Below are 12,005 nucleotides of genomic sequence, written 5' to 3' on the forward strand. Positions count from 1 at the left end.
AATATGAGCTCAATGATGAGTGTTCAACCCAGAAGACGCCGGAAATGCACGAATCATGCCGTGAACTGGCGAAGCGAAGAAGCCATATTGAATTTTGAATGCGGTTCCGTCATATAAAGCCAGCCCGTGTTATTCCTCTGCTGTTATTCAGGTTTTGAGGGGAGGATTCTTGTTGGTGGGGTTAAAGATGTCCGACAAGCCACAGAAGATTAAAAACTAGAGTGATTTTATACGCCATTAAGAAGAAAGCAACACTTCCACGTTCGTTTTAGATGCAGCATCTTCTAGGTCTAACGCAGTGAGGATTACTTTAACTGCGGAATAGAAGGTAAGACCATTCACTGGGGATTTAAAAAAACAACGTTTCGGATACTGTGTTCGTGTCGCTTTACATGGGAACCGAGGAGTATTTGCATTTTGGTTCTTAGAATGGCGTTCTTGTGAAAATAACCGTGCTGAACAACGCATTATATTTTTGTCTGAACTGGGGTGGTTTGATTCTAAATCCGGAGGGTCAGCCAGGCTAAACCTCTTCCGACCAAATAGTATTTAAACTCGACCACCCCTAATGGCAGCGGCGATTTCTGATTGATGCCTCCTTAGCGAATCACGGATAACAGCGCTCGCCCATGTGTCTTATATCAGCCAATTATTCTTCTCGTGTGGGGATGTGGGCGGTGCTGTGCAGTCAAGGTCGGTTGAGAGCTTGTTGCGGTATTTGTGTCTGGCAGGGAGAAAGCACTTCTAGTTTGGGCGAAATCGGTGATTTAGGGCTGTGACGATACTGAGGTGGGCTTCGGTGTTTGTTAACAACTGTCTTCTTTTTTTTTTTGCCTAGACATGTCTGACCTTTTCCATTTGATTTGTTTTTGGTTTGCACTGCACGGTTTTAACCCTGAGGGTGCTGTTCACCTGTCTGGGGTGTTTAGTACTAGATAGTCTAATATTTGGTTTTCTTAGTATGTGAATGCATGAATATTCAGATCGTGTTAACGTATAACTATAACATTGTAACAGAAATTGGTATAGTAGATCTATAAATTCTCAATTTTCTGTAGGATTTATGTGTCCGTTTTCTGTGATTACTGCAAACAACGCAGGAATGTTGCTGACTAGGACTGACAGCGGATATGGATGCTGGAAAATGCCTTGATGTTTCCTGCTCATTTCGTATATTTTATCTCTCATTTCGCACTCCACCGCTTCTAAAAAGAAAAAAAAATCAAATCGTAGAGTGTTGTGTGCGTCAGGTGTTCAGGATTTGTTTTTAAATAGCGAGACATTTAAAATGCGGTTGCTTTGCCCCGGCGTCTCAGGTTTGTAATTATGCGGGGATGCAAGAAGATGATGGGTTCATTTTTGCAGTTACAACACTTTTGTTTTAACCCAGAGCCTATGATCTGGGAGGCTCCAGTAAGCGTCTGTGTGGATGATCATAATCGCTAACCACACGAAGGTTAAATGTTTGCTCCGAGTGTGATCTGGGTACACGTGTGTCTAATGAACTTTGATCCCCGTTTATACCTTACCTGCGCATTTCCACTCCGTGTTGACAAGGCCTACTGCCCGTAGGTAATAGTTGAGATATTGTGACTAGTTGGACAAATTAAGGCTTTCCAGATTCATGAAACGCATTTAATGACATTTCTGTCGGGTGCTCCAGCTTCCGTTTCCTCATTAATTACTGCCTCCCTCTACCCCTTGGTGCTGTCGGCGAGGCAGGGTGAATACTGACAAGCACTCAGACGGGTCACCACCGGCAGTCTCTGGGCTTGTCAACAGATCGGCTCGCCGGCGTCTCTGCAGCTGCCGCCGCGCTGGAGGTGCGTGGCGCTCCGCGGAGGACTGGGCTCAGATAGCGAGCTCCCGGCGGATGTGAGGCAGCAGCGGGGGTAGTAGAGAAGCCGTACTTTTCCCCCCCCCGTGTGATGAATCCCTTCTGGAGCATGTCTGCAAGTACTGGACGCAAGGTAGGCAAGGCGGTGCTGCTGCTGCAGTACAGCTCCTGGATTGCAGTGTCTGATCACGGTCCAACACTCCAGACTCGGTGTGAGCCAGTTTAGCAATGAACCTAATTATTGTGTACATTAGACTAAGAGGCTTCTTTACCACTGATTAAATAATAATAATAATAATAATAATAATAATAATAATTGCTTACACTTATATAGCGCTTTTCTGGACACTCCACTCAAAGCGCTTTACAGGTAATGGGGACTCCCCTCCACCACCACCAAATAAAACATTCAATTCACGAAAGGTAATAAAAATAAATCGCAGTACTGCTTTAAGTACTCCAGTGATGCAGTTAAACAATTAGACAACCTAATAGCAAGTGTTTGGGGGGGTAACAAAAGCAAGATGACACTGGGCCTTCAGGACAGCTCGAGTTAGTCCACCGCGATCTGGAGAAGGACTTGCAGAGACTAGGTGTCCATCAGCATCTGCTTCGGCAGCATTGCTTTCACGCACCCCTGCGTTCGATGTCTCATCAGGGGAGTCCAAGGAGTTTACACACATTGTTCACTGTAATGCCCTGTAGCAAAGGCCTGTCTGCCATCTGGGCTTCTGGTGATTAAATCTTTTTCTTTAAAACCCGCCTTGTCTCTGGCTGTCGCAGAAGATGCCAGTAGGGTACTGATGGTCCCTAACCCCAAGTTAATTTAGGGTACAGATCCTGTAGTTTTGGGTGAAATCAGCTGCTACTTAAACCAATAACTCACAAAAATCTGGAACACAAATGTCTTCATAACTTCTACACGTTTTTGGGTATTTTAGTTTGCTCTTCTTAATTTGTCCTCATTCCCTCCACAAGTATGACAGGAATTCCACAGATGTCACTGTGAACCTTATCATATGGTATTGCAGGAATCTAGGTCATCTGGAATCATGCATATTTATAATGGCTTAAGAATGCACAGCTTCTAATGCTTTAAACAGTGAGGGATTGTTATCGCAGAGTTTGGGATGTTTGTTGGCTTAAGTCAACACGGCAGGTCCAGAATTTTTCAAAGCCAGAAACAGGATATCTTCTTCCTCAGCCTGAGCCACACCTGTTTACCTGAAGTGCAGCTATTTCACAGCCTTGGAGAAGACGGGGAATGTGAAACTGAGCATGACAGAAGACCTAGGACAGTTTCACTACCCTGTATTGTCAGGGCACTCCGTACAATTTTTCTACCTGAAAAACCTCATCAAGTTTACTGGGATGCAGGTTCCCTGATTCAGATCTGCCTAAAGGGTTTAAAAAACGTGGGTCTGCAAAAATGACACTCATCAGCACAAAATGCAGTCGGTAATAATCGGGAAGATGTTCCCAACCTGGAATATACAAGTGATGATGAATACTGGAAGGCTCATGTCAGTCTTCTTCCATCTGTACACCATTTATGGTTTCAGTTGTTGGCTTTTGTTTTAAAAGTAGTGTTGCTGGAGAGCTTCTTTGCTTAAACTCCTTACTGTTTGAAATCTTTTCAGCCCCTTAAGAGAAATTCTGACTTTTTACAAATTTAAACCCACTGTTCTATAAAAGGTCCTTGATATGGGGGACCAGAAAGAAGAAAGAAAATATGTTTCTGTTGATAAATCTGTCTCGTGACTACACCTAAGGGAGTGGTTGCATGGATAAACTCTGAAGGGCTTAGTTAAAGCAATGATACAGATTCTCAAAGTTCTTTTTATTAAAGTGTATTTTCTTAACCTAAGGGAATCTTGACAGGCTTTAATAAACACGCAAACAATACAAAACATTACAGCAAAACAATATCAGAGCTTGCAGGAAAGCAAGAGGCCTTGGGAATAATTTTGTCAACAGAAAAAAAGGACTTGCCCAGACTGCCACCGATTTTGCACCAGCTATTGTGATTTAGCAGTGCGTCAGTCCATAAGAACAGTTTCTGTGAACAAGTAGAGCCAAGTTATTTTCAAGCAGTGTCAGCCCCACCTTGTAAAATATATTCTTTTGGGCAGTAGTGTGATCCACTGACAAAAGACGTCATATCTGATGATGAATCATAACTGTAGAACTGCCGTTAAGCAGAAGAAGTCAGGAATTCAGTGGCAAAGTCATTCCAGAGGTATCCAGAAGGATATCAGTCGCATTCACCTGAAAGTGCTCTCTCTTGGGACACTCCTTAAATATTTGTGGGTAAGTACAGGCCATGTCTGGAGTGTGTTTGTGATGGGCCTGGAGCAGTCTTCATCTGGTACTGAGAGTATAGAGTTGTGTGAATACAACGCATCTACCTGCGTGCTAAATTTCTAGAGGAGGAAAAAGTGTTGAACTCCACTGTGTTGCAGCCTGATCCTGCTGTCCTGAATGCCTTCCAAAAATGCAGAGGAAAGTTGTTGATCTGCCAGGTCTGGTCTGGTTTGGTTGAACAGTTTTGACTGCAGGCTGTGTCTGTGAGAACATGGAGGCTGTGCGGAAAAGAGCTGATCCCAAATCGACTCCCTCTGGGGACCCCAGGGTCCCCATGCTGTAGAAGGAGCTGGCCAGCCTTCCTCTTCCTTTCCGGAGTGTGGGAAACAGATGTCTTGGGTCTCTAGGAAGGGATCGTAGACTGTAGTGTATATTCTGCCAGTCAGACCCAAGGAACTGTCGACACTCATTGTTTTTCGTTTGTATTGATGAGATTTATAATTATGAACAAGAAAACAGCATAGGACGGTTTTTTTACACTTAGTATTCTCCATTAAATTTAAAAAAGCACAAAAAAAACATTGCAACAGCAAATCGGAAAAGAGCGAGTGTACTTAGTACTATTAAAGAAAACTCAATGCAAGAAGTTGATCGTTGCAAGTGGAACAATTTTCAGTCCTATTGAGCTGTTGTATTTCCAGTATGCAGGTCAGAAAGAAGGCATTTACCTGTTTTCTTTAAAAGTCTCCATAAAGCTTCTCATAACCACAGCATCATCCCTGGAGCAATCGTTTGAGAAGGTTCCCAGCTGACACTGGTCCAGCTTAGGGGGGGGGGGGGGGGAATGCGCATTTCATAAGGAATCATCATGCTGATCAAATAACCGATCACTAAAATACTGAAATGGAGCTCTGGTCCTTTTTTTGTTTCGTTTTTGAAGGTGGAGTTAACCCCCTTTAATCCTCTGGCAGAGCTCGCTGACTCTACCCTTTCTGAACCCCTGACAGAGGGCCGAGGGCGAGGAGAAGAGTGGTGTGGTAGAGCAGAGAGTCAGCCCCACGCGAGCCCCCTACGGGAAGAAGCAGCTGCCCTCCATTCCGAAAAACGCCGTGCCCATCACCAAGCCCGTCTCGCCCGCCGCGTCCTCGCAGGCCTCCAATGGCACGCACGCTTCTTATGGGCCCTTCTATTTGGAGTACTCCCTGCTTGCAGAGTTGTAAGTCCGACGGCTGTTTAAACTCCCTGCACGTGTGTGCGCGTGGTCCTGTGATAAGTGCGCTGGTGTGAACTGGGGGGGAAGGCAGCACAGAAATGGCTCCTGAGGGCGGGTGAAGCACGGGGTCATGGTGCTTTGGAGCTGGGGGCCACACGCCTGCTGGGTCTCCGTTCAGCCGAGCTTCATTGCCTCCTTGAAGCCTCAGTGGAGTTAAGAAGTTGCCCGCTTGGAATATTTGCACATTTGTTTTCAGCTCGGGAGTTTGGGGTTTTATTTGTGAAATAACGTGCAGGAGGGAGCATAAAAGTGTTGAGAAGAGCCAAGTCCAGCCCTAGACCATTAAACTGCGGTACATTAAGCATAGTCTGTGTGGTTAAAAGATAAGTATTCCTCCTTCATAATATAATTAAAGTTCTAGTGCATCAGCTTTAAGTTAATTGCACAACATTGATCAAGTAAAAGAAACGGTCATCACAACCCTATACTAATCAGCTAAAAGAAACTTCTCTGCGTGAAGCCTCAACTTTCTCTCTCTGTCCTGTGATGATCACACCACACTGTGATGAAACAGGCAGTAAAACTGTCCAAGATCCTGTAAAGTTGCCTCCCGTCTGTCATCTCTCCCCCCCCCTCTGTCAACGCAGCACTGAGCGTTTGTTACAGTACAGAAGCAAGACCCCGTTAACATTTGGATGCTGGGTAGTAGGTACTTGGGCAGAGGTTCACTCACCAGCTAGATTCCTCTCGCCCGTCAAGTCTGTCGCGCAGGTCATTTGAAAGTTGCGGTTAGCTTTCGGCTCGGTTTCACCCCACACTGCTCTTCCATAGAAGACTCCCCTCAGCCCGACAGCATTGTGACAAAGCGAATTCGCGAATGTGAAGCTCCCGGGTGTCGAGACCCTCCTGTTAAAAAGGCGGGACTCTTAACATATCTAAGAGCTGAAAAATGTTCAAAAGAATCTATTATTAAGGGTTCAGTGGTGTAACAGAGTTTGGCTGGAACAAATCCACAGGTCTGTTTGTTGAACAGGCAGGCAGAACACAGCCCTGGATTTGTCTCTGTTTAGCTGTTTGGTATCATCAGGTCTGTAAGCCTGCTGTTCTGGCCCCACGTGAACATCTGTGGTTTTAAACTTAGTCGCAGATTAAAGTTGGGAACGGCTCGGGTTACTGCAGCTGCTGTCCTTTTGTACTCCTAGTTCTTAGGGTGACGGTGTACCCTGGTGGTTTCTATAGCACGTGTGTACTTTGTAGCAAAGTGTTGATTGGCTCTGTCCGCGGTTAAGTGTGCACCTGTCGCGTTTAGGGGTGTAGATCGCTAACGCATTGTTTCTTGTCATGGTCTGAAGCACTCTGGTGATAAAGCAGAAACTCCCTGGGATATATGTGCAGCCATCCTACAGATCAGCATTGAGTAAGAGCTTTTTATATTAATTTCTTTCTAATAACCATGCAAAGAGAAATGGCTTTATTTGTTTTTAAAAAACAACAAACTTTTTTTTATTTCAGTGTGGTTTGGAGTTATTTTCATAAGGCATGGCCTGTACCAGGACGGAGTTTTCAAATTCACGGTGTATATCCCAGACAACTACCCCGATGGCGATTGTCCTGTAAGTGATGTAACGGTTCTGCACTGTACAGTTGATGGAGGTCCTCTGTCTCTGTACCCCATAATCCATGCAGAAGCTTCTCCTTCACGTGGAGTGAATATCCATGGAGAAAGAAAATTCAAAGCAGGATTCTGTAATTGATCGCTCAAAATTAAAGGGGAACTGCAATGCTATTTTTATATTTCGGGATAGGAAAGAATCGGCATTGATGAGTGCATTTTAAACCACAGTAAAAGTCAAATTTAGGTTTTAAGAATAATGTGTAAACCCTTCAGTGTACATCACAAAATAGACGAAATTTCCAGGTGTGCGCATATTCTGCAATTCAGAACTAGACGACAAAACTTCTGGTGACGTGTTGTGGCCCTATTACATTGTAAGCAAGCAGCTTGTGAATACATCTCTTTTAATCCAATAGAAATATTGTTTTTGATTTCAAGAAGGTTTTACCTACAAATACTGCATGCGGATCACATTGGAACATTTCTGCAGTGAAATGTCTCCTGCACAACTTGTATTTATACATTCGTACATCTAGTCATTATTGTGACTAGTGAGCAGGAAGGGCTGCATCTCGTCGCAATTCATGGGAATTGAATGCGAGTTGGAGACAACAAGGCGACTTGCCGTCCTCTCACAAAGTTCATGATTTCGTGCTGGATTCGAAATGTGTGAAATGTTTATCGTTAATGAATTTATTTTGTAACTGGGAGTTAATAACCGGTCTGAGAAACTGGGGCTGCAGTTCCCCTTCAAGGGCATGTCTGTGCAGTCGAGTGACCACCTCTCCGACCCTGTCCTGTCTGTCTGTTCCAGAGGGTGGTCTTCGATATTCCAGTCTTTAATCCTTTAGTGGATCCTGTCTCAGGGGAGCTGGACGTGAAGAGAGCTTTCACAAAGTGGAGGTCAGTCAGTTGCCCTACTTCTTCCCTGATTTATGCATCCCCAACATTGCCAACTTCGAAGATCTTGTCTGAAATCCTTTATTTTCTCAGTGGCAGACCTGCACTGATATAAGTATTACTATTTAGTAATAAATAGTATTTAGAGGGCAAAGTTGAATGTTTATGGTAAGTTACATTCTTTCCAGCAAACCAACAATTTTAATTAATCAGCAGTGTGAAGTTTAGCAAGAACAGGAAATCTTGTTGGGCGTTTGCCATATTATAATATCATGTACACATTATGTAAGATTATTATATTTTTCATATGGCCTGAAGAATGCAGGCAGTATGGAGCCGATGCTGTCATCATGTGTTAGTACAATGATAAATATTATTGAACTAAACTGTGAACACAAACCAGGGGGCATTTGGAACGTGGAAGTGCCTTTGAAACTAAGATCATGTGTTTTTTTTTTGTTTTTACACAAGAAAGGTTTAGGACAAGATACTCCACTGTGGTGTGGAAACCAATACCCTTATTTCTCCCATGAAACGCCTCTCCCCAGCTCATCCCTTGCTATGTTCTTCGTGTTCCTCTGCAGGCGGAACCACAATCACATCTGGCAGGTGCTGATGTACGCACGCACGGTCTTCTACAAGATCCAGACCCTGGAGCCGCTCAACCCAGAAGCTGCAGTCCTGTGAGTCTCTGCAGCATCTTCTGGCTTCCTCAGACAGCCAGCCGGGGGTGCCCTTCCTGGGATGTGCCGGGGGTGAAACAGGGTGCCGATTGTGGCTTCAGCCCTGGGTCCTGGTGGGCGTGTGGAATTGAAAAGCTGTCCGAGAGAAGAAAAGTCCACGACCGGCTTGGCCATTGCAGTGAGGCAGGATATTGATTGGCAGTATCAGCTGGAATTTGGCTATCTAGGCAAATGTATCCAAATTAGCCGGTTTCCCGGGTTATGTAGAGGTTTTCCTTGCTGATGGTTGTTTGGCTTGCGGGAGATAAAAGGTGACGTGATGGGACAGTCATGCCCTCTGTCAGGCTGTGCAGCCTATTGTGAGTGAGCTTTGTTTAAAGAAAGCTTACACAGCTATTGCTGTGCCTCTGGCACTGACTGAGTGCACCATCAGGGAGGCATCGGTTGCATTTGATACAAAAATACCCTGCAAGTCAATGAGGGCCTGGAGCCTCTTCATCTATCAGTACGATCTGGATTCGTGAGCAGTTCACACACATTAGCAATAGTGAGGCACTTCAGGCAGGGCATGTAAGGTGTGCATGTGGCCTGTTCTGATGGGAGCCCATTTAATGTCTTCTGCATGTGTCTTTGTAGGTACGAGAAAGATATTCAGCTCTTTAAAAGCAAAGTGGTGGAAAGTGTGAAATTATGCAACAGTCATCTTTTCGACCAGCCGAAAATAGACGACCCGTTTGCAATAAGGTCAGTGAACGGTGCTTCTTTTTTGTTCCGAAAGCTGTAGATTTTAGCTCTGGATTTAATCAGCCTCCAGGGGCATAAATCTGGGATATCCTTCTCTAATAGAACAAGTGTTTGTAAAGCAAACTTTAACATAAATTGGTGGTTCTGTAGAATTTCTAGTAGTATGCACTACACCAAATTTTGCTACTTTGCCAATTTTTAATGTATTCATTTATACTGATGGGGGGGTGGGAAGAAATGCAACGGCTCCTCCCCTCCTGTCTGCATGGAACAGGCTCAAGAGTGACTCATCCATGAAGTGGACCTGATGCCACTGCTGACGAGTCCATCGCAGCCTCTGTCTGGCCCAAGCCAGTCGGGTGTGACGTCTAGGAGGTGTGAGCAGAGGGCCTCTGACAGGCCGCCTTGCTCTAAGGCCAGCAGCATGGAGCCTCACTGCCCTGTCACTGATGCGGGCACTGTGTCTGCCGGCAGTTTCAGCAGCAGTACAGCTGGCAGATCTGAAACGATCTCTCAGATGGACCTGTCTCATGTGTCGGTCCTGTTCTGGTGTGGTCACTCAAGGGCGACCGGATCTTGGACGGTCATCTGTCCCGCTGGTCTGGTGAAACGTTCTCTGCAGTCAGGACACAGTGGAGCGTCTTACTGCGTAGTGTCTGGCAGCGCTGGCACACGACATGCATGTCAATCCCCCTCTCCCTTGCTTCTGGTGACATTCGAGGCACTATGGAATGCACAGAAAAGTGACTAAGTGTGGCCTTTTTCTTGCAGTGACCTAAGCTTTGAATTAAGGCCTTTTTAAAGGTGACCTGATCAGCCTTTGTTCCACCTGGACCTCATTGGGTAAAAGTGCACCTAACAAGCTTTTGTGTGATTGGCAAGTTGCAATGCCTTTTAAGCCCTTTCAATGGGTGAAAGGGCTTAAAACAAATTGACAACTTTTTGTGAAAGTACATAAGCTATAACTAGTATTCTCATTCCAGCAAATGTTGCGTTTCTTTTTTCCATCAGGATCTATTGAGCTTATATCTCAATTTCCTTTCTCGTATAAAAAATGCTTCAGTATATTCCAGCATTTGAAAACCGTTAAAACTGCATCATCCAAGTCTTGCGAAGGGGTGAATTTCCATCTTCATGTAGTCGGGTTTAATATTTTTAAATAATGGGTGAAATTGCTGTTTTTTATCTTAACTTGAGCCTGTTTGTAAAAGATACATGCCAAATGTGTGGGATTTGTCATTTTACTGTTTGCCCTCGTTTCGATTAAAAACCCCTTTGTCGGTACAGCTTCTCCCCATGGAACCCCTCTGTGCACGAAGAGGTGCGAGGGAGGATGTTCATGCACAAAGTGAGTACTTGAAATTTGTTCTCTGCTCGATTTGGATGCATTTTTAGTGCAGGTGTATCGTAAAGCTGGCTTCTCGGAACAGGTTTGAATTTGACCCATTCCAGGGATCAGTTTACCTCAAAGGAGGGTAATAGTCTCATGGGTTTCTTCTGTATGCTGGCCGCTGTAGAGAGGAGGGTTGCTGGCAGTGTTAAATGCAAGGAAAATAAGTAAAGATAATGCTCCCATAAGACAAGTTGATTTCATTCGCCGTCACCCAGGAGTGTTGTGTGACATTCTGCTGTTGCCTAGAGACGGCCTGAGGATCACCACAAGGGGCTGCAGGTGTCGGGCCTCTCCTGGGTGAAGCCAGGATCCACACAGCCCTTCAGCAAAGACGACAACACACTATAGACATGAGCCCGCGCCTCTGCCTCTCCACCACCAGGGGGCGGAGTGATCGGGAGGCATGCAGGCTTGCATTTTGCTGTATAAGATTAGTGTAAATAGTGTCACAGTCTGATGTGGATTTTTTTTTTTAATGTAACATGCATACTTCACTTTAAACAGCACTTGGCTGGATTTATTGAGGACAACTGTGTACAGCTTTGTAAAACATTTATAATTTGTCCTTTATTTTTTTTTTAGGTTTTGATCAAAGTTAGTTTTGATTTTAAATTGAGGATTTATTCAAGTTCTATAGCAGAACAAATGGACAGGTACATCATCTGTGAATGCAAACATTTGTTGTGCCCATGATTGTGATCATTATGAGTTGAATTATGAAAAACAGCATTAACAGTTTTTGGTTTTTAAGGATGTGCTGTAAGTTTTGGTTTTCCAAATTCAGCCATACTGTGTATTTCATGTCTTAAATAGTTTTAATATATATTTGCAGAGGAAAGTAAATACTATTTTAATTCAAATACTGTACTGACATTTAAGTAATCATCTACCATAAATTAGTGGTGGCAGTTTATGGGTTATTCCTCGTATCTTTTGAAGTTTCTGGTGTGTAAATATGCCAGTGGACTTTGTACATAACTTGTTTACTGTCTGTCCATCTGAGGGGTATAGTTTTGCTGAAACTCATGTTTTCAGTCCACTTTATTTATAGATGGCTGGAGGTTTTCAGAAACAGGCATTGGTCTGACCTAATTAGGGAGTTTTGCAGCTTGCATCACATTTGTTTTAAATCGGTAAAGGCACTTGATTGATCAACTCTTGGTTAATTTTTTTTAAATTAAATACCATTGTCCACAGTTGATGCTGTGCTGTATAGAGAATATTGTTTTTAGAATGTTTCCTTTGAATGACAATAAAAGCAGTTGAGTGAATTTCTTGCGTGTTGCTTTCTATTAATGCTGTGTAGGGACTGCGTT

At 44.1% G+C, this 12,005-nt stretch overlaps 1 protein-coding gene across 2 annotated transcripts; it reads left to right on the top strand.

The window, feature by feature from the left end:
- The first annotated feature begins 116 nt into the window (after positions 1–116).
- Positions 117–11,960, top strand: aktip (akt interacting protein). Of its 2 annotated transcripts, none has more exons than XM_088613963.1 (10): positions 117–328; positions 1,723–1,970; positions 5,149–5,357; positions 6,707–6,771; positions 6,867–6,967; positions 7,784–7,872; positions 8,454–8,552; positions 9,189–9,296; positions 10,584–10,644; positions 10,936–11,960. In XM_088613963.1, exons 2-10 carry the CDS (start codon positions 1,929–1,931, stop codon positions 11,035–11,037), a joined length of 876 nt encoding a protein of 291 aa, XP_088470089.1. In that variant the 5' UTR covers positions 117–328; positions 1,723–1,928; the 3' UTR covers positions 11,038–11,960. The 2 variants fall into 2 exon arrangements, with proteins under 2 accessions (XP_088470089.1, XP_088470090.1); XM_088613964.1 differs by lacking the exon at positions 117–328 and adding an exon at positions 476–789.
- Positions 11,961–12,005: the final 45 nt, after the last annotated feature.

This window comes from Lepisosteus platostomus, chromosome 20 (genome assembly GCF_059453375.1).
Source record: "Lepisosteus platostomus isolate fLepPlt1 chromosome 20, fLepPlt1.hap1, whole genome shotgun sequence".
NCBI classification, from domain to species: domain Eukaryota; kingdom Metazoa; phylum Chordata; class Actinopteri; order Semionotiformes; family Lepisosteidae; genus Lepisosteus; species Lepisosteus platostomus.